This window comes from Netta rufina, assembly GCF_964035555.1.
Source record: "Netta rufina genome assembly, chromosome: 9".
Lineage (NCBI taxonomy): Eukaryota > Metazoa > Chordata > Aves > Anseriformes > Anatidae > Netta > Netta rufina.
The window spans coordinates 8,365,651-8,387,337 of record NC_140132.1 but is presented as its reverse complement, the minus strand read 5'-3'; the positions used below and the strand labels follow the sequence as shown (position 1 = coordinate 8,387,337).

Here is a 21,687-nt window from a genome sequence, read left to right as displayed (position 1 = left end):
TCCTGTTCGAGCAGGTTCTCATAGGAAAGGTCCCTGAAAAGGGAATGGCAGTGGGAGAGCATCAAGTTAACAAAACAAATGGAGAAATGCTTGGAAAAATGTATTCCAGTTAAGCATGGCAATACATTAAGTAAGATAAAGAAACTTGACTAAATATGAAAGGTGAAGAATCAGGAGGCAGCTGGAGACAGAAATTGTATTCACATTCTGTGATTTCTTAGGTGCATGCTCAGAAGTATTGTCTCAGTGCAGAAGGTCAAACTACAGTGATAATCAGTGCAAATGTCAGAAAACTGCCTTCCTTTGCAGTTCTTGATCTCCTCATCATTTAAAAATGCTGACAAAAGTCAAAATGGAAAAGGAGGGAGGACAAAGGACAGGAAAGACGACAAAAGATGGGTGGGTCAGGTGGGTAGGAAGTAGTGAATCAGTCAACAACCTAGAGGATTCTAGACTTTTCCTTAAATCTTCCTAAAAAGCAATTCTTTCCTATCAAAAGGAAGATTTTCTATTACTACACAATCATCTTGGCTGTAACTCTCTGCAAGGTTACCCTATGGACCCCTGCAGAAACAGTGATCTTGGCAACTGTGCTGCCCTATCCGAAGTGCCCAATAAAGTGGCTTCGGCTTCCAGGTAACTTGTTCAAGGGGATTTCTGAATACTTTTCTGAGAAATTTGAAAAGTTCTTCAGGGAGACCAACTCATCTGACAGGTGTTGGTTATATTTCACCCAAAATGATTAGAAAGTGACAAAGCTGGGTTGTACTAGAATATGCAGTCATAGCTCTTGTTTACATCATAACATACTATGATAAACTTATCATTCACTGAATCATTGGCCATTTTACATTGAGAAATAACGACAAGGGAAATGAAAATAACACAGTACTCCCCTGGGAAGCTTCACGCTCACCCTGTACACTAAAATCGTATCTACAGTGTGGCATGACAGTTTCAACTGATGCAATCAGTGTCTTGTTAACAGAAGAACACTACACTAGGAGCAGGGAGGAAGAGAAAGGGAAAGAAGGCGAAATCACAGAGCATACTGTGTTTTTTGTAGCGTTTGGGCATGCCTCAATCAACATGGTCAGAATCTTTTGCAAGAAAAGAAACTTTTCCAAGTTAGCCTATAGTAGCCGCAAATACAGAAGACTGGCCTCCTTGGAAAAATCAGTTACATGTTTTTTCCCTGAAGAGACATTGTATTAGGTGCAGTAGAAAGCCACAGAGAAGGCTTGGCTTGCAGAGTAAAGAATCAGTGAATTGCACAAAAACAAGAGCTTTCCATTTTGCTTTATGTGGACAGGAAAAGGTAGTTGAGTGGTGCCAACATTGAATTCAAAGCTCAGTACTCAATGAATCAAAGACTAACCCCAAAGCTTTTCATATTATTTTAATCATCCCTTTCAAGGCCATTATCTAGGTATCCTCAGTCAACTGAGGTTGTCAGTCTTCCATTCCCAGAAGATGATCAAATTCTGCCCTGTACAGCACTGTGCCTGACAGCTGGGGAAATACTGTACAATCTGGATTCACATTTTTTTCTGAGCAGGGAGCTATTACTGAAGGTTTAAAAAAAAAAAAAGTATCAAACTGAGATAAGTAACCCTCCAACATCCTGCAGTAAAGAAAACTGAGTCAGTGGGAAAGGATGATTAAGAAATGCTTTTGGTTCACTCTGTCCTTGATATTGAGCAAAAAGTGAACTCCAGAACAATTTCCACTTGAAGATACAGCATGGAACAAGATCTTCTGGTGTCTGCAAGGCAGACGCTATGTTCATCACACACCAAATGGTGCAAAGGTGTGATTTTAATTTACCACTTCTTTAGGCTCTGCATCAGGTAGAAACACTTTCGGGCAGGTACATGTAGATAGGGATCTTAACATCAGCATGCTAGAGCTAGAAATTGCTTGATCTGCCTAGGATCAGGTTCTGGTCTCCTGATCAGAGGCTGACTTCATTAAAAAAATAAACCAGTAGGGCACTCAGAGGTGTCCAAATTTGAGCCTTCAATGCCATCAGGTTTCTCAAGGCTATCAGGGTCAGAAGCAGAGTTCATATAGAGGTATTCCTGCAGCTGATGTTGGTCTGTCCTTACAGACTTGAAGCTTGAATCCTGGCGAATGGAACACAGGAGAGGCAGATCATATGGCTGCTGGACATCAGAACACGTCCAACTCAATGGGTGAATTCTGATTTTAAAACACTACTAGGTTTTTCCCAGGCAAAGGCTTCAGACTAAGATCTGAAGAGCAGAAAATTTAAAGGAAAGCCTCAAAAAAAAAAAAAAAAAAAAAAAAAAAAAAAAAAACTATATTTGAAGTGAACCACAAAAAAAATGGAGGTTAGGCTACCAGATCCAAAAAAGTAAGATAACCTCTCAAGTCATCACACAGCTCACATGGAACAGCTACAAAAAGCTCTAATTCAACTGAGTAGTTGAGAGGACATGATGCTGATTATGGACAGGAAGAGAATCAAAGACAGGACCACACTATCTCCTACGTGTACTCCTCTAGGTTTAGCCAAAAAAAATACCCAACCTATTTAGTTTTCAGTCTTTGGCCTCACATACAAGCAAATTACTGAAAATATATGCATATTTACTTACCTGCATCCGCTGCTAGACTGATTGTGTTCAGAGTTTGCGATCATCAGACTAAATGCATTTGAGCTTGAGCTAGAACAAAGACAGACATTAATATGAGTAAACTTAATGTAACACTTATTTCATTTCAGCTTTACATTTTCTTATTCATGTCTGGCTGTCTAGAACATGAAAATTAAAAACATTCTGCTTGGAACAACAAATGGAAACTATACATGTTAGACATTTAAGAAGGTTCTTCTTAATCTAGTTTTGCTCTGTACACTAAGCTTTTTAAAAGATGAAAATAGCACAGTTGCATCCTGACTGTTAAAAGAGGCTGACACTTTCTGCTATATAATTGAAGATGGTTTACCATAAGAACATATAAATAGAACCAAGCAAACAAGCAGTGATAAAACATACAAATTAAGCTGGCTTTGAGAAACACTAGAAACCTGCTCTTTATGAATTACACAACTTACATGATACAAAACGCAGGTTAACTAGGGGAAAAAGAACACTAAGCCTCAATCTGAAGACACACTTTATATAATAATTACTTGGAAATCAGATTCAAATGGAAAAAGCTTTCAATGCCACAAACACAAGTGGACTTTATTTAATACCAACCACTACCTTTTATGACAGTCTGAAGATTCCATGAGCATTGCTGAATCTTTCCCATTTTCATCAGATTCATGGCCATGAGAATCATGCCCGCTGGAGTAGTTTTCATTTGTTTCATTTCCACTGAAGTCATTTCCACTGGATCCACTACTCATCTCAATATCTTCCTGAAGAACTTCATGAGAGTGTTCAGGCTTTGTCTGAATTCCTGAATCTTCAGCAATCATCTGGTTATGACTACTTGCAAGTCCAGAATACTCACTCATTTTCTGTTGCTCTTTTAAAGAGAACAATGAAGAAATGCGTTCACTGATACCAGGTTACTGCTCAGGGTTCTGCTCCTCAGTGCTAGAGTAGAACCCCCTGAACTTGATACTGTCCATGGGACACTCATTAGAAACACTGCCAAGATCAAGTCAAGCCACATTCAGAATTTTCTGTCTGTACAAATTCTGCCTGGAAGTACAGACCCACAAATCTGAGGAAGAAGGGAAGGAAGAAAAAACAAAACAGAAAACTGTTTTCTTGTTTGATTTTGCTGATAAACTAGTTCTTACTGACCAATGAAATTAGTAACATTCACTGTTAACACACTCAGCATTTCAACTATGAAAAGTTTAAGTTAAATATAATTGCAAACCTAACACCATACATTAGTATTAGTAGAAAAAGTATTTCTTTTAGTGAAAACTCACAGAAAACGAGAAAGTGGAATAAACGTGAAGAACTCCTTAGAAGTTCAAATATTCTATTTGCTATTTTCCTACCTAATTCTTCATAATTTTACTGCCTGGATTTGGACAATAGCTATTAAAGAACATTTTATTATTTTTATTTAAACCATTTTGCTGGCTTCTAGTTTACTGTGGTAAATAAAAAGACCATTCAGACATCAGGGATTCCTAACTGTTTGGAATTTTTTTCTCCCATTTGCCTTTTTTTTTTTTTTTTTTGCAAAGATTACTTCTGCTATTTTGACCAATTCTTCAATTCTTTGTCTGTACAAAAGCCACTCACACAGGCAGACTGAACATACATTGGGAATCATCAAAATTTATCAAGAGCAAAAATTAAGATACAAATAAGCCAGAGAATAATTTTATCTGACTACCATTAATTCAGGAAAAAAAATCTTCATTGTTTAGAAATGCAAACTTAAAGCAAAACAAAAAATCCCTGCTTTTAAAGCAAATTCCAGGCTCAAAATTGAAGTGTAGAAGGAATTTAATGAGTAAACAGACTAACATTAAGAACCAGAGGAGAAGTACTAGATAAGAGTTCATCTTCATGTACAAAATAGAGGTACTTAATCTGACTCATATCCTCATCTAGTTCAACAACCTACAGACAACAATACTTCAAAACCACCAACTAAGATCCTCTGAATAATGTAATTCAGCATCAGAGAGAAAAAAAAAAAAAGCTTGTTTTAAAAGAACAGAACCGTTTTTGTTCCCTCCTTTCTTCCTTTAAAATATTCACGATTGCAGTTGTTGACTAATAAACCACTGGAATATTTAATGACCAATGACTATAATAACAGGAAATAAGAAAACCTGCACTTAAGTTTTGCTAGTATTAACTGCAACAACTTGCTTTTAAACACAATATTTTATTTGAAAGTTATTTTATTTTATAGGCTAACTTAATATTCATTTAAATCACACTATGATTCTACTTCCCTCCCACTGAGTAAGCATCAAAACTATTTTCTTACTCTCCCAACTGTTGCTTTTCTAGATATTCTATGTTTATTTGAAGTTTTTCAGGAGAAAATACTGTTCTCATCCTTCCTTGACTAGAGAAATATGCAAGATATCTACTTTCATTTCAAAGACAAAGCATAGTTTAGGGACATTTATTTAAGCTATCAGCAATGGTGATATACTTTGTATCTTTCTATACACTTTATATACATAAATATTTTTTTTTCCAGAAAGATCTTATTAGATATCCATTATGGGTAGTAAAAAAAACTTCAGATAAAAGAGAATACCAACACCTCACTGCTGCATCTATTCACCTCAGTTCTGCTAACCCAGACTATGTAAACATCCAGTTATGCTGCTGCACTCAGCAGCAGTACACAGACAATAAGTTTTGCTTTAGTGCTCTAACAGTTTTTTTCTGGATTAAGTAAGCCACTTCTGTCTCAGAAATTACAGAACTGGAAAATGTAGTAACAGTATTTACTTAGATGAAATTCCACTATTATTTCACAATGGCACATACTCTGGTAGCCAATGATTAACTGGATCAGACATTTCATCTCCAATTTAACCTCTGCTGTAGATAAAAGCTCACATTTTCACTTGCCTTACCTATCTCCACATTTCAGTTAAGCTCTGTCCCTGTCTAGAGTCCACTCTTATTATCCATGCTTGTAAAGAGCCCGACTGGAAGTGCTGCAAGTCAGTGGAACCCGTGCTACTATCTGCAGCATCACAAGTAACTATACAGCTGGCTTTCTTTGCTAGTGACTGAAAACACTAAAGGAAGGGTAAATACAAAAGGTGGCACTGGGGAAATACCAAACAGGGAGTACATAAGGAAAAAAAGACTCATGTTACTGTACAAATAAGGAGCATTTTATAAAGTGTTAATCCATTCCCATCTAGTAAATGCTCTCGCTACTGCAAGTATTGTATAAATATGAGCATCCACCTGGTTAAAAAACACTGTTAAGAAACCATTCTCACCCTTAAGAAGCCACTTATGTGTCATCTGTACTAATATTTCTCAGGGGACACTGAGGTTGTGAAGTTCTATGGAGAATTCAGTGAGTAAAGGTACTCCAAACTACTTAGCCAACAATGGGATGGCCTTTGACCTTCTCTGTAAGGTTTAAGGTGAGCTTGACTATCCATCTGCAGCCTTTTGCCCATTTCACAGAATCACAGAATTTCTAGGTTGGAAGAGACCTCAAGATCATCGAGTCCAACCTCTGACCTAACACTAACAGTCCCCACTAAACCATATCCCTAAGCTCTACATCTAAACGTCTTTTGAAGACTTCCAGGGATGGTGACTCCACCACTTCCCTGGGCAGCCTGTTCCAATGCCTCACAACCCTTTCAGTGAAGAAGTTCTTCCTAAGATCCAACCTAAACCTCCCCTGGCGCAACTTAAGCCCATTCCCCCTCGTCCTGTCACCAGGCACGTGGGAGAACAGACCAACCCCCACCTCGCTACAGCCTCCCTTGAGGTACCTGTAGAGAGCGATAAGGTCGCCCCTGAGCCTCCTCTTCTCCAGGCTGAACAAGCCCAGCTCCCTCAGCCGCTCCTCGTAGGACTTGTTCTCCAGGCCCCTCACCAGCCTCGTCGCCCTTCTCTGGACCCGCTCAAGCACCTCGATGTCCTTCTTGTAGCGAGGGGTCCAAAACTGAACACAGTACTCGAGGTGCGGCCTCACCAGAGCCAAGTACAGGGGGACGATCACCTCCCTAGCCCTGCTGGTCACACTGTTCCTGATACAAGCCAGGATGCCGTTGGCCTTCTTGGCCACCTGAGCACGCTGCTGGCTCATATTCAGCCGACTATCCACCATCACTCCCAGGTCCTTCTCTGCCTGGCAGCTCTCCAACCATTCCTCTCCCAGCCTGTAGCTCTGCTTGGGGTTTTATTTCCAGTAAATGCCTTACGCACATCAAAACTGTGTAGTTTTGATTTCCCATCATGATTTTCCATGACTGGAAAAAGACATCCAAGGCATTACCAGCCCAGTGTCACTCAGGAATTTAAGGTGAAATATAGCATTCCTCATACAGTATTTCTTGCCTAATGCAGGGGCTTTGCTTATATTTTTCTGACCAAGAACTACTCACAAAGAGCTTAAAATAGAAGAGAAAACCATACTGCTGTAACTGAAACAGCACTATTGGCTAGTAACCTACGTCACACAGTATTTTTTTTAGAGGTAGGAAAAAAAATGCTCTTAATAAAAGCGCATGGGCTACTATACTTAAACCCCTTAAAAAAAAGCTATATACATCACTATTGATAGATTCATAGAAGGCAAACTATTAGCACAGCCCTAAATACTTCACAGGTAAATGGTCCAATATTACAGTAATGCATAAGTCTGAAAATTTGCACTAATTAGGAGATGGGCAATGATTATGGCACAGCTTTCCTACTCCAAATGCAAACATTTAGTATATGACTAAGTGTGCGAAACCTTTTCTCTGGAATTCTGAAGCCAAAGAGTATTATAAATGATACAATGTTCTCAGTCTCAAGAGTTGCCTGCAATTTATTTATTTATTTTAGGAACAAGCTTTCTTTCCCCAAAGTCTTCTCTCTAATCTTTGGAAGTTTAAGAGTCAATGAAATTGTGCCATTGGCCGAATGCCGAGGTTTATGGTTTGAAATTCTGAGATGAGCAATTTTATTTATTTATTTATTACCTCCAAATGTCATCCATTCTCTTCTCTGCTTTCCCTGACATCTAAGCAAGCTTTGCCAGGTATCTGTAGCAAATTTCAACAGAGCTTCTTCAGGTGGGAGAGGATTGCTCTCAAGAATATATAGAAGTTTTGCAGTGACTTTTGAGATATTTCACATGCCTCCTTGAACAAGAGCTTATTTATTTCTTTACTTTAAAGCAATGTGTTCAAATTAAGAGAATCACTAACAGAAGAACTAGGTACTGGTTTACAGGAAATATCATGAATTTGCTTCCTCTTGACACCTGACAAACATTTATGTGAGGAACTGCTTATGTTGTGTGACATCTGTCTAGCTAACCACCAGAACTTTTGCAGGTTTGTGCACAGTAAGTAGTTATGTAGGAACAACACAGATACGTTACACTGACTACAATTTGGAGCCCAAGGACAGTGATGATAAAAATAAGTATCCCATTGATGAAGAGACAGGCTTGACCTTCCTTTTACAAGCATGTTTTGAGAAGAGTTGTCTCGACTCCTGGTATTTTTAATTCAGGACTGGAACATTACTGTCACTAAAACAAGCAATCTTGCAGAAAGTTTGTTTCAAAAAAATCTCAAAAGCCTCCATACCATAGATATGTAACAGAGTAAGGACCAGAGAAAGAATAAATGGGAAGGAACAAGCAAAAAGTATGACACTTCCAAGGGCTTTTTGGGGAAAGCCCTGATGCATTCACTGGCAACTGCAATCTCCCTAATGAGACAGACATTCGCTAGGTCCACAGTTAGTACAGAACTGTGCAAGAGAGGCAGTATTTAAATCCAGTCATCTTCGACTGCAACATCATGAAGGACCCCTTAAGAAAATCCCCAATGAAAAAAAATTAAGTGCATAGGGAAAGGTGTAGAGGTTGGGGCATATGAAAGAAGGAAGAGGAGTGTTTCTAATCCAAGAGCTTGTATAATAAATAAATAATAAAAGATTCCAAGAAGTAGCAACAATAATATATATAACCAATTAGAAGAGATTCTCTTCTAATTCCAACCTCTTCTAAGAGGTTGGAATAGCTGTGAAAAAGAGAAAATCAATTACCTAAAATGCCAGGCAAAGAACATGGTGTAGGCTAAGAATAGACTGTTGGCTCTAGCTAGACTTTACTAGCAGACAGAGGAGAACCTTAAGAAGAGCATCTGCATGCAAATGCAAGCACCATGCAAACACTTCAGGAGTACAGAGGGTCAGTCAGCTCTGAGGGATTAATTAGCTTTGAAACTCATCTCAGTCAAAATTCTGAAGTAAATTGCACATATTCATTCCACTTACATGTCCGAATAAATTTCCAGTCAATAACCAGATAAGAATGAAAAGGTAAGAGCAAGCCTGCTCGCAGTCTGAGGACCTCACCCATTACCCAGTTTGAGGAAGCTACCTGCAGACCACGCCAGGTTTGTAACAAGTGCAGACTGTCACTTGGGGACAGAGGAAGAGCTCTCTTAGGTTTGATCTTGAGAAATAAGTTAACCCTGCTTTTCTTTCTTTACTTTCTGCTACATCTTTCTAAGCTTCTAAAGGGAGGTTATTTATGTTGGCTCTCTGAATAAAAACTTCCATTAATCTTAAATTGGCACCAGTTAAGCTTGATTTTAAGATAAATGGCTCAAATAAAACATTCTATTCATCTAGACAGAGCAAACCTCTTCAAGTCGCTCTGTCAAAGTCTAGAGCTCTGAAGACACTGACGTTGTATGGAAAAGGCAATATAATCCCACTGAGCACCCAGAACAAACATAGGCCAGGCTGGATGTGCAGAAAATGTCTTCTGGCTACTAATTCGCCAGAAAAGCTCTACTCCCACCATAAGATAATGGAAAGAGCCTGAACTTCAGTGGTACCAGAACACGTCAAAATATGCATGGGCAAATGCTTGAAGAAATAATGGTTTCGTGCTTTTGAAAAACCTCTTAAGAACTTGGGTCAGCACTGTAGGATACAAAGGAAACAAATTTCTTCTGAAACTGACCTTTAAACAAAGTCTTGTTTCAGCACAGGTCTGCTTACTTTCAAAGATCTTTCCTTCCCCTCTTCCCCCCCAAAAAAAAAAATAACTTCTACCATTTAATTCTTTAAATGCTAGTATGCATTTAAAGCGTAAAAATCCAAAGCCAGAATGAACTAATTCAAGAACTGAGCACATCCCAAGACTGACAGTTTGCCTAAGTCTGGCATTAAAATGAACTTAACCAATAATCAAAAAAATCAAACCAACAGGCACACCACATAACATGAATTTAATTTAGTCATGTCAGAGATAGGGGACAGTAACTGCATTAGGATCAGTAGGAGTCATTCCTCATGGCTGGACTTGCATTTACTTGAGGCCTTTGCAATGAGAATGTTTTCCACATATCTTCTGGAGGACTGCTTGGCAAAATGGCAAAGTTTTCTTATTTGTATGATAAACAACTAGCAGTGATTTAATCGTATTATGCAGTTTTAGAAAAAATGGAAATTAATGTCTACAATGAATGCACTCTCCCTGTGCAATTAGACTATAATTGAGTGCTTGGTAGTAGCAAAGTGTCAGGAAAAAAACCTGCAAACAAACAATCTGAGAAGTAACATGTCTAACTGTACAACTTCACCAGCAATAAAACTAAGAGCTTCACTTTTTGCAGCAGCAGAACAATTTACAAAATATCTTCACTAGGACATATTTGGAGAATGGAACAAGAAAGGAATTGCAGTATTTTCAGATTTCACTATACAAAAAATAACAAAAGATGTGTAAAAATTTCCTGCAGGACTGCTTAAAGATACTAAAAAAAACATGCTTTTTTGATAGATTCCTCATCCCACTGCAAGCCATCATAAAAAATTTTTCTTAAGAAGGAATGAAGCATAAGCTAGAACTTGATATCAATTTATGAATATATCAAATTATCATTAACATCTAGAACAATGCAAATACTTCACAATCTGACTTCATAGCATTTGTTTCATTTGTTAATAAAGATCCATCTTGAAGTTCAACAAAACCCTCAGTACAGGACCATTAGTTAAACAAAAGTAAACATTTTCAAACAGGTGATCCTACTTAGCCATCACTTACAGCTGCCATTCACTTTACAACAGAGGAACTGGCCAAGACAAAGCCTTTATCCAGAGCCATCCAAGTGCCAGACCCTGAAGTAATAGCAGCATCTATGCAGAAAGAGATCAGCATAGGTATCAGGCCAGGCCCTTGCATCTGTAGCAAAGACGCTTGCATCTACATTGCTTTCTCAGTGGAAAACCAAACAAAGCAACTCAAACCTGATTTTATGAATAAGCATACTTTAGCTAAAAAAATAGTTTTTGCTTCAATTCAATAATGCAATTCCCAGTTTATATCCAAAAATAGTTCTGAATGAATATGTGTACGACTGAAATCACAGTTTAAGGTAAAAACAAACAGAACAATGCATTTTCTTCATGAGGTCTACGGGAAAACAAAATCTGTCCATTAATATCAATCACAACAATTATGCATGTTCCTTACCTGTTTCTTCCTATGAAAAGCTGGTAAAAATGTTTATCAAGTTCCCTCCCAGCTAGCATCAAAAGCATGAAGTGCCTAGGTCCAGAGTCTCCCACATGCATTTAATTCTTGTCTCATCCTCTTCTACTGGAAATCTTTGACCATTACAGAGTCCGGACACCTCTACAACTATAAAATATAAAAGAAATACCTGGGCCCCCCAACAGTGTCCTCTTCAAACAGATACCAGAGAGATGCTCACAGTTATGCCATTCCTATGTAGATAAACGTTGGTTAAATATGAAACTGTCATCCAGCAGAGGAATCAGATACAAATTTGTGTTTTAAACACTTATGGTCTACAATAGGTCTTGTGAAGTTTTAAAATAGCACAACCTTCCACACTAGATAAAATAACTTCTCTCAGCAATAACTTCTGATCCACTATCAGTATGGTGTCATACTATGCACATTAAGGTCTGCACAAGCTGATACAACCACTACAAATGAAGGGCTAAATCCTCCAGTAGAGAACAGCAAAGCACCCAACATATTCAACAGGAGGTCCACATGCTTCAGTTTATTTAGAATATCCGGTTTTAAACTTGATCTAATAAATCCAATCTCATCTACATCTCTGTAGGCTTGCTATGAGATGTGGGGAGCTGGGGATCTGCCTCTTCTCACAGGTAGCTAGTGACAGGACTAGAGGGAATAGCCTGAAGTTGCACCAGGAAGTTTTAGGTTGGAAATGAGGAAACATTTCTTAGAAAGAGCAGTCAGGCATCAGAATGGGTTGCCCAGGGAAGTGGTGGTGTCACTCCCACTGGGGGTGCTTGAGGAAAGGCTGGACCTGGTGCTTAGGGACATGGTTTAGTGGGTGACATTGGTAGCATCATGATGGTTGGACCAGATGATCTTGGAGGTCTCTTCCAACCTTAATGATTCTATGATTCAAGTTTTAGGCAGTAAGCAAACTGCGATTCACAGAATGGCTGAGGTTGGAATAAACCTGCGGGGTTTATCTGGCCCAACACCCTGCTAAAGCAGGGCCACCCACAGCTGGCTGCCCAGGACCACGTCCAGATGGCTTTTGATTGTTTACAAAACTAACCATTTTGGATGACAGCCATGCTAATATGCGTTAATTTAAAATGCAGCACATCTAGCAACTGCTAAAAGTACATTTGTGTTGGCCAGACTTAAGGAAGAATTTATTCACAACGTTCCATTCTGCATAATGTCACAATGCTGATGTGTTCTGCAAGTCTCAGACTATGGCACAAATCTGTGTACATTAGTTCTTTAAGTGTTTTACCTTTATCATCAATTGATAAAACAGAATTTAAATAAGCTCTGTATCTCTGGCCAAGAGAAGTGTTAGGAAATAGCTTTATTCAGAGATACTTTCAGATTTTGCAATTTTAAGCACATATGTTGAAGATGTGGAATGTCTTTTAAACAAAGATCTAACTAGTGTTGAAAGTCAGTTTTTCCACTTCACTCACAACTGACTCATCTCCCTGCATTCCATATTTCCTTTATAAAGTTAAGGTATATCACTAAGATATCTAGAAAAATCACAAGGATTTTCCCAACTAATTATGAGGGGACACAGCACTTTTCTAGGTTAGTGAGCTCCATCGTGACATTTTTACACAGAGGCTTAAAGTATACATTTGAAAATACGTATGCTATGTATGCTATTCACAGTAGCAACATGCATCATTTTAATTGCTTATATCGGTTTCATCTACTTAATGTATTTAGGAAGGTATTAGAAAAAAAAAGTCTTATAACTACTTAAAATTCTAATCATAAGCCTCTCTACAAATTAACAAAGCTAAGACAAATCTACATCAAAAGAAGTTTCATCTGAAACTCAATACAAGTCATTCAAGCCAGGGTCTTTCATCAGTCTGAGTAAAACTAGGGACAGTTGAATCTAATCTTCTGGTTTATTATTATCCAGAAGAAATACACAGTTGACTGAGTAAGCCCAGTTCATCTATCTATGGCATCTGAGGAAAGTCTTTTCCACAGAAAGTCTAAATTGATCAATATAAAAAGATTATAGAGTCCGTGAAAACACTTTCTTTGACGTGTATCTATCCAAAGCATAGAAGACTTCAACATCAGAAAAGAAGAAACAACCTGTTTTAGGGAACACACCTGTATTAGAGAACCCCAATCAAGTAGACTTTCTGAAGAGCCATGAAGTCACACCTGTAATATTGAAAAGAGAACAAACATCATTAGCTTTAAGAACCTACTAAGTTCAAGTTTTGTAGCAGCAGAAAAACTTTTTTCCTAATGATTAAAACAAAAATGGGTAGTATAGTATTAATCCTCAAAATACTCAGTTTCATCTGTCTTGGAATATTACAGTATTACCCAGCACTGCTGTGCTTCCCTCTCCTTCCTTAGGCTAATACTGTCCCATTATCAGATCATATTTAACAAAATTAGACGATGTGCCTCCTCCATTAGCTGACGATCTGTTGGGTTTTCTTATTTTACCACACATACTCCATGAGTTATAATAAGCTTGTCATTAGTTTCTAACACATTCAACAGAAACATGTACAACTCAGTAGCTCTGATGCCATGCACTCAACTTCTAGAACAGTACCAGAACCATTATAAGAAGCTATAATCTACTTCACAAATCAAATCTTATATTCATATTTTCCTTTTTTTTTTTCCTCCTGAACTATCATCCTAATTATCTGAACAACATGAACAACTTTGTTTTAAGACTCCTTAACACACCTTCAAGAGACCGGAATTTATCAATAACTATTGTACAGCAAACAATGCAGATGTGGACTAAATAATTTCAGTTTCCTAACAATTTAGAGAAGCCACATCATTTCTGTGTGTTCAATGATTTGTGAAAGTCTTAAAAAAAAAAAAAAAAACATAATATCCTGATTAACTTTTCAGTTCTCAGCACTCTGACAGACTACAGCTCAAGGGAGCTATCCAAAGCAACAACAAAAAATCAGTTTAGAATAAACTAGAAATCACCTTCTTGAGGAGATCATAAGACACTCACCCTGATGAATGTACTCAGTCTTTCCAATTCTGGAACTGTCATCAATATATTCCTATACAACAAACAAAAAGTTAGAAGTTTTACATGCAAGATACAAAATTATTTATGAAACATAAATCAGGTCCATTTAATAATGGAATATGAGCCCAACCATATAAGGTATGTACTCCACAGATGAAGAGCAGTTAAAACGACTACAAATACAAAATAAGAGAAAGTGTTGGAAATAGTAGATACCTATCAATAAAAATTATCGTAACCTATGTTCCAAATTACCCTCAAGCAAGGCATAGAGTAATTCACTGAATTCTATTCCCGTTGTAAATACAAGGAAAAAAGAATTCCATCTCCATAATATCCATTTATTGTTAGAATGTTGCTTAGATAGTACAGATATCAATGCAGTTTACTTCAAAATCAACCACTTACTCATTTCAGAGCATCCATGCTGAAAATGAGTATGACCTAGTAGTATAAGATGTGGATCATATATTTGAATTCAATTTGTTTCTTCTACATACTACTATTTTGAAACATTTCACCACCAAAATACCCATCTCAAATTAGCCTTAGGAGATAAAATAATGCTGCAGAGCACCAATTCAACTGAGTGAAAGTTCTGACATCACGACCAGGACTGGTTTCCAAAGTACAGGTATGCAATCATAAAGCAAAAGCTGTTCTCAGCTTAGTAAAGAGATAGGCTTCTTTTGCTTACATCCGAACCATATAAAATGAATCACAGAATGGCCTGGGTTGGAAGGGACCTCAAAGACCCATGGCTCCAGCCCCCTGCCCCCAGCCCAGGCTGCCCCCAGCCCCATCCAGCCTGGCCTTGGGCACTGCCAGGGATGGGGCAGCCACAGCTGCTCTGGGCAGCCTGGGCCAGCGTTCCACTGCCCTTACAGTAAAGAACTTCTTCCAAATACCTAATCTAAATCTACCTTCTTTTAGTTTAATTACCCCTAGTCTTCAGCTGCATCCCAGAGAGCCAAGCAGAACAAAAAAACCCTCAGAGTACCCCACAAATGGTTCCTAAATGGACCTACCTATGATCATACCACCAATAACGTCAGCTTCCTGAAGCATCCAAATCGACTCTATTAATTTATTTCCATCCATTTAAGATTGGTTCTGTTATTTTTAAAGCTATTTTCTCCGTGGGGTAACTAATAGCAGAGTTTGCCTGAGGTAACCGGACAAAGTCAACTCAATCTTACTATGAATAGCAGGACATTGTTGACCGTAGCAAGTTTACCTCATGGAAGGTCAAACAATCTCACCTATGCTGTGCTCACTAACCTGGGCTGGCTCCTGATTCATGATTTGCTCTCCTGGAGCTGTAAGAAGCCAGTCACAGAAGTAACTCCCAAAAGCAGCCAGGGCAGCAGCTCAGCCACCCGGCAGGGACCGTCCTTCTCTGAGGCAAGCACACCACACTCTGCCGGCTCCACCACTGCTGCTCAGATCACCACTGTGGATCTGCAGTGATCAGCAGACAGAAACTGACTTCCTCACATCTACTCCTCCACCACGAGCAACAAACCCTGGCACAGAGCTAAGTTCAACTGCCAGCAGGGCAGGCACTTTTTGTGAAGAAGAGGTGCCAACACAGAAACACACCCGTGACAGACAAGACCGCTGCAGCCTGTGCTGGGATATTTCGTGAAGAGGCTAAATGCAGTCTCCTTTACCTGTCCTGGGAATTTCCAGGCATCCTTCCTTCCAATACTACAATAGGTTTTGTGTACTTTTTAAAGGTGAACTAAAATGCTTTCTATTAAATGTAAATTTAAGGATGCTTGATTTTGTTTCTAAATAGAAAACTATTTCTGAGGGGAACTGGAAAAGTTATTAAACAAGAAAACTGATAAGAACTCTGTTTGCATAAGTCAACTCTTCTCCTCTAGGGGCAAAATAACAAATGTGATACATCTGAGAAAGCACTGTCACAGAACCGAGGGAAAAATTACCATGCTCCACCATCCAGTTACATATTTCACTACTAAAGCAGATCCATATTTCAATTTTACTGTTTGGTAAGAACTCCTCTCCAAGGGCTGACAACAGCAAAACTGCACCATGCTGTATTAGCTTTACAGAAGGTTCAGGTGAGTGCTGCTCTTTAGAGATGACTACAGCTCATGCCTCTCACTGCAGTCAGAATGGGAGTCCCACTCTGGAAGACTCTACGGCAAGTCATTAATACACCCCACAAAGCGCAGTCACCTCACAAACATGATGTACTTGTCCTGCAAACTGGATACATTAGTACAGAGACATAAGAGGTCAAATCACCCAGAAACCTATGGCAGAGATGTAATTGAGAGCAAAGAAGTGCTTTATGTACTGAAGATCTTTGTACAATTAAAGAAACGAAGTAGCAGAAACATAAAAGTACATGAAATAAGGTCAAGCACAAAAGTCATACCAAGATACAAAAGAGGGAAGAAATAAGGAGAATAGGAAGCAAGACCAATGAAAAAATACAAGTACTGGACATCCTGAACACTTCATCTTGTATCCCTAAGCTTAAATAATGCCAAATACAGGTGTTGTTTTCCACAATTTAAGGACAGCATGTTGGAAAGATGGTATAGAACTGGCTCTACATTAAAAATGCTAGTTTGCAACACCTACACAAGGAACTCTCCAACAATTCTATCTATAGGAAAAAAAAAAAACAAGCATTAAAAGTTACCATGATATACTCAACAACAGCTGGAAGCAAAACCCCAAAACCTTTCTCCCTCATTTTGGCATACAAACACACTCTCTTCCCCACTGTCTCATCTTTTCAGGATGAGCGTCAGCCCGTCCTGCCCACAGCTTCTGCAGTCACGCTCAGTAACCTCATATTCCTGCGCACAGAAATGGGCTGCTCTGTGTATCTCAGTCTACTTGTCATGTATACAGCATGTTAAGTCTCTATGCCTCCAGCACTCCCAGTAAAGCTTTGCTTTCTGCTGGGAGAAAATGAAGCAAAGCAGATCATACTCCATGGTTATTTATCTCAAGAGAGGTAAATTCAGCCTTATTTCTTACCATGTTCTAGAAGTGGAATCATTTAAGTCAGACTACCAAAACAAACCACAGGAATCAGAAGGCTTCTCTAAGACTTCCACATATTATTTCAGCAGCATCTGAGCAGCAGCTGAGAACATCTGTACAAAACTTTTCTTGGCCTTACAGTGGCTCTCACTCACACAAAAAAATCTCACTGGTGTGCATGGTGAGGAACACACACTCCCAACCTACTGCCCGTGCAGCTTACAAGAAGGTCAATACACTGCTGCTGTCCCTCGGGAACAGGGCAAGAAGCACAGACAGTCACGTAAGAGAACCTTGTACCGGACTGGTACAGGTCTAACGCAGGCAGTTAGACATAAAGATCATATCTACACTTGAAGGATAACCTTTGAAATACCAAACAGAGGCACAAAAGACTGATCTGCCTGTGCACTAGCACTGCTGGCAGGCAGAGCAGAAGCAGGCTGCACAAGCATGCCTGCCTGGTGATCTACTAAGCCACTTACTAGAGTACCAGATCACCGCCCATGTGCTCAGACATGTGGATTCCCATGTGTTCGGGTGCTTCCCTGCCACACAGGGTTGCTGGTTCGCTGCCAGCAGGAACAGATCGTGCTCCAAAGAGTAGCTTCTGAGCCTCTCCTCCGCCTCTGCAGGCATACCCAAACGCTCTGATCCTCCTTCATTTCAATCTTCTGCCGGTCTGTCTTTCGCAAGAGTGGCTATGGGTCACAAGATCTCCCAGCAACAGGTCACAAAATAAACAGCCCACGAAGTGCGTTTCTGACAGCCACCTTCTCTTCTCCAACACCCTCTAAACATGCTTCACAGAAGAAAATATTTCACCTGTAGCTAAAAAAAAAAAAAAAAAAAAAAAAGCTTCTCTCTGCTTGTCAAAAGGTGGACTCGTTCTTGACTAGGCAACAACTAGGAAGCCAAAGGTTTGCCTCACTACCAACAGCACAGGAAGGAGCGACATTCTGGCCCCACAACTGCAGCGTTTCAGCTCAGGAAACAGCTGTGAAGCAGGAGAGGGGGTGGGCACTTCTACGCACTACACAAACCATCGGCAAGCAGCATTACTATTTCCTGCACCCAACACCACCTGTACCAAAACCACAAGTCAAAGCCCTTCAGAATCACAGAATTAGCATCTATGTTATTCTTTGTGATATAATTGACCTATTTGCTGTTCAGTGCTTGACGAGAGAGGTTAACATAATAACTAGTCAAGAAGTTTCCAACTTGCGCAACGGGGATATAACTGGATGCGGACAGTCTGAGTGCAGCAGGATAATGCAGCTAGGAGTTTCTGTAATCCACCATCCTCAGCCAGGAATTCTAGGCCATGCAACCACCACTGGACACTAGAATTCCTTCTCAGAAACACCTGATTATCCAGTAATTATGATGTGGTAACGGTATCAATATAATGCAGTGGCTACAGTGCACTCATGCCAAGTATTACACAACACCCCAGTAGGAACATGACGTTCCCTTTTAACACAGGCCAACGACAGCAACCCTATATAAAACACTATAGCTGATCTAGACTAGTGATAATTTACTTGCTCTACTGGTTAGTGACAATTTACTTGCTTTTCTACTACACCACACCAAATACACCTCATCCCACAGTAACTTGCCCATGTGCCTATACTTTAAAAGGTTAAAGAAAACTTTTCTACAGCAAAGTGCATTTCAATATTGTAAAGGTGTTAGAGGAATACAGGTGTGGCAAGTACCCAGGAAGAAAAAAAATGGTTTATCAGTCTGCATCTAAAGCAAACACTTCCTGGTCATAACAAAGTCTGAGGTAGAAGAAAAGTCTAGAACTCTTACGCCACTTACTCTGATCTCATACTGTAGCGCACACAAAAAAGTATTTTTTCACAGCGGAAATTTATTACTATGAAAGTGTACTACCAAGGGACAGACTCAAATAAGTTTATTCGGTAAGCTGAGACTGTTACGTATTTTAATCCTAGTGACTGAGAAAAGAAGTGGGGAAAAGGCATTACACTAAGAGCTACCGCAATACGCTGTCTCTTTATGACTCCCTGTGGAAAAATAAAAGGAATACAAGTAAAGTGTGAAAATGAAGATTACAGATTGCATTCGTGTTAAAACAAACATAGGAAGTTTACAAGTCAAAAAAACTGACAAATAAACAAAAGTGTTGGCAAAACCACTTAGTCTGGGTTACAAACAAATCCAGAAAACTTGCTGAATCTGAAGGAAGTACACAGCAGCCAGAATCCTTCTTCTTGCACCTTTATGTCCTGATTAAGGCAAGCCAAGTTACAGGGCAGGGCCCGTTCTCTCACCACAAGGCACTGGACACTGCTTTACTTGGGTAGTCGGCAGCTTGGGTGTCCTCCCTTCTACCTTCAATTTAACACCTGGAACAGCCCAACACACACCAAAACTGAAGGATACGACTTTCTTCTTTCACCCTAGGCCACAGGTCCTAGTTTTTAATTTTGTGTCTAAGATAAGCAACCTGCTCAGACCAGCAGCAGGCCAGAAGAAGGACTCCACACCTCAGGACAGTGCCCTAATCACAAGGCTAACAGCAAAGCCTGCATCAAGTGAGGACGCTGTCCGGGCCTCCAGTAAAACTTGCTCATTTTGCAGAAACAAAGCAAGCTGCAGTAAGAAACAGCAGAGACCAGAAGAGCATGCAAACACGCACATGCATAAGCAAGAAGGGAACTGATGCTACAGCACAACAGTGGGGGCACTCTCAGTGACATGAGCCCAATTTAGGCCCTGCTCCTGAAGTTTGTATTTGAGATCCGCTGCATACAGCATATACACAGCACTGGGCCCAAGGGTAAGAAGACTAAGGACAAGTACAGACACTGAGGCACTCCAGAAGGCATGAAAAGCTTGAGTTTTATCAAGTTCAAAGGCCTCAAGCGATCCAGTAACACTTAGAGACACTTACAGAACACACCACGTGTGTAACTGACAGCTTGGCATGACTGGGTTTTATGAGAAAACGTACGTTATCAGAACTAATCATTTGCATTGAGTTCAGTATTCCTCACCGCCACCACAGCAATGAATTTGGGTTTTACCTGGACAACAATCACAGGCCAGCTCTGACAACCTGCTGTAGCTCTGAGAAGCGCTAACTAATGTTAGCTGCTGCCTGCAAAGAAACTCCGTGGCTGAAACAACCCTGGCAACCTGAAACCGCTTCTCACTGGACTCACTCAGCTTCCGACCCCGCTTTCGGCTTGAGCAGACAGCCTTACTAGTGGGCACGCCACGAGATTTCCACTTTTCCTCATTTATTTGTGAACGAGTAAGCAGGAGCCACTCGGTGGCTGATGCACCAGGCAGCACAGCTCGGGGTCCCGCACCTGGGCGAGGAAACACCGCGGAACGAGGGCTCCTCACAACCAGCACCCCCCGTGCGCGCTGCCCCGAGCCCACCCGGGACCCCCCCATCCCCGGGGCGGCCCCGCTGTGCCCTGGGGACCCCCCAAAGCCGCCCCCCAGCCCCCAGCCCCCCCGGGCCGTGCCGCCCAGCCTCCCTTCGCCGCCCCGCGGGCACGGAGCCGGCCTTACATAAACCGTTTTGTAACCGCACATGGAGCCGCACGCCGCCGCCCTGCGCTCCCCACGGCCGCGGCCGGGCCCTGCCGCCGCCCACCTGTGGCTACTGGCACAGTACCGGGACCGGGACGAGCCCCCCCGAGCCCGGTGTCCCCCCCCTTCACCCCCCCTGCTCCCGGTGCTCGCGGCCCGGCCGCCCCCCGGGCCCCGCCGCCCCCAGCCCGGCCGCCCCCCACCCCCGAGGGGCTGTGTAGGGGGGTGGGGGGCCCGGTGCCGGTGCCGGTCCCGCCCCCGCGGCGGCCGTTACGTAACGAGGGGCCGGGGGCAGCCCGCCCAAACCCCCTCCCCTCCCCCCTACCGCATCCCCGGCCGCGGGGCAGCGCCCGCCGGGCCCGCACTCACCGCGCGTCCCCCGTCCCGTCTCGTCTCGTCCCGGCTCAGCCGTGCCCTGCCCGGCACCGCGCGGCGCAGCCCGACCCCGACTTCATACAGGCAGAAACGTGACCGGCCGCCCGGCGCCCGCCCCCGCCGCGCCGCCATTGGCCGCCCCAGCGTGACGCCCGCCGCCGAGCGCGGCGGGGGCGGGGCGCGCTGCTCGCCCATTGGCTGCGCCGCACGCCGCTCACTTTACATAAGCCTCACGTGTGGCACCATGTTTCCAGCCGCCGCCGCCGCCGCCGCCGGGGCCGCCCTTCCCCCACCCCGCGGAGCCGCCCGTGACGTCAGCGCGCGCGTGCCCGCGGAGGGGCGGGGCTCAGGGCGGGGGGCGGGGGCTCCGTGACGGGCCCGGGCCCGCCGGGCAGCGGTGAGGCGCCCCCGAGCTCGGCCGACCCCTGTGGCGCTGCCGCCCGCCGGCCGTGTCCCCAAGCGCCGTGTCCAACCCCTCCCTTAACACC

The 21,687-nt window shown here is 41.7% G+C and overlaps 1 protein-coding gene across 3 annotated transcripts in view; it reads right to left on the bottom strand.

The window, feature by feature from the left end:
• Nucleotides 1-21,287, bottom strand: part of PER2 (period circadian regulator 2) — a 48,534-nt gene extending 27,247 nt beyond the window's left edge. The window contains exons 1-6 of one of the 3 annotated variants that reach the window (XM_084291944.1): nucleotides 21,194-21,287; nucleotides 14,195-14,246; nucleotides 13,309-13,362; nucleotides 10,729-11,411; nucleotides 3,237-3,705; nucleotides 2,622-2,690 (exon numbers count right to left, since the gene is read on the bottom strand). In XM_084291944.1, the coding sequence (XP_084148070.1) occupies nucleotides 2,622-2,690; nucleotides 3,237-3,493 (326 nt within the window). In that variant the 5' untranslated portion in view covers nucleotides 3,494-3,705; nucleotides 10,729-11,411; nucleotides 13,309-13,362; nucleotides 14,195-14,246; nucleotides 21,194-21,287. The remainder of the gene's footprint in view (nucleotides 1-2,621; nucleotides 2,691-3,236; nucleotides 3,706-10,728; nucleotides 11,412-13,308; nucleotides 13,363-14,194; nucleotides 14,247-21,193) is intronic. The other 2 variants (XM_084291945.1, XM_084291946.1) reach the window with 2 other exon arrangements.
• Between the last annotated feature and the right edge of the window lie 400 nt (nucleotides 21,288-21,687).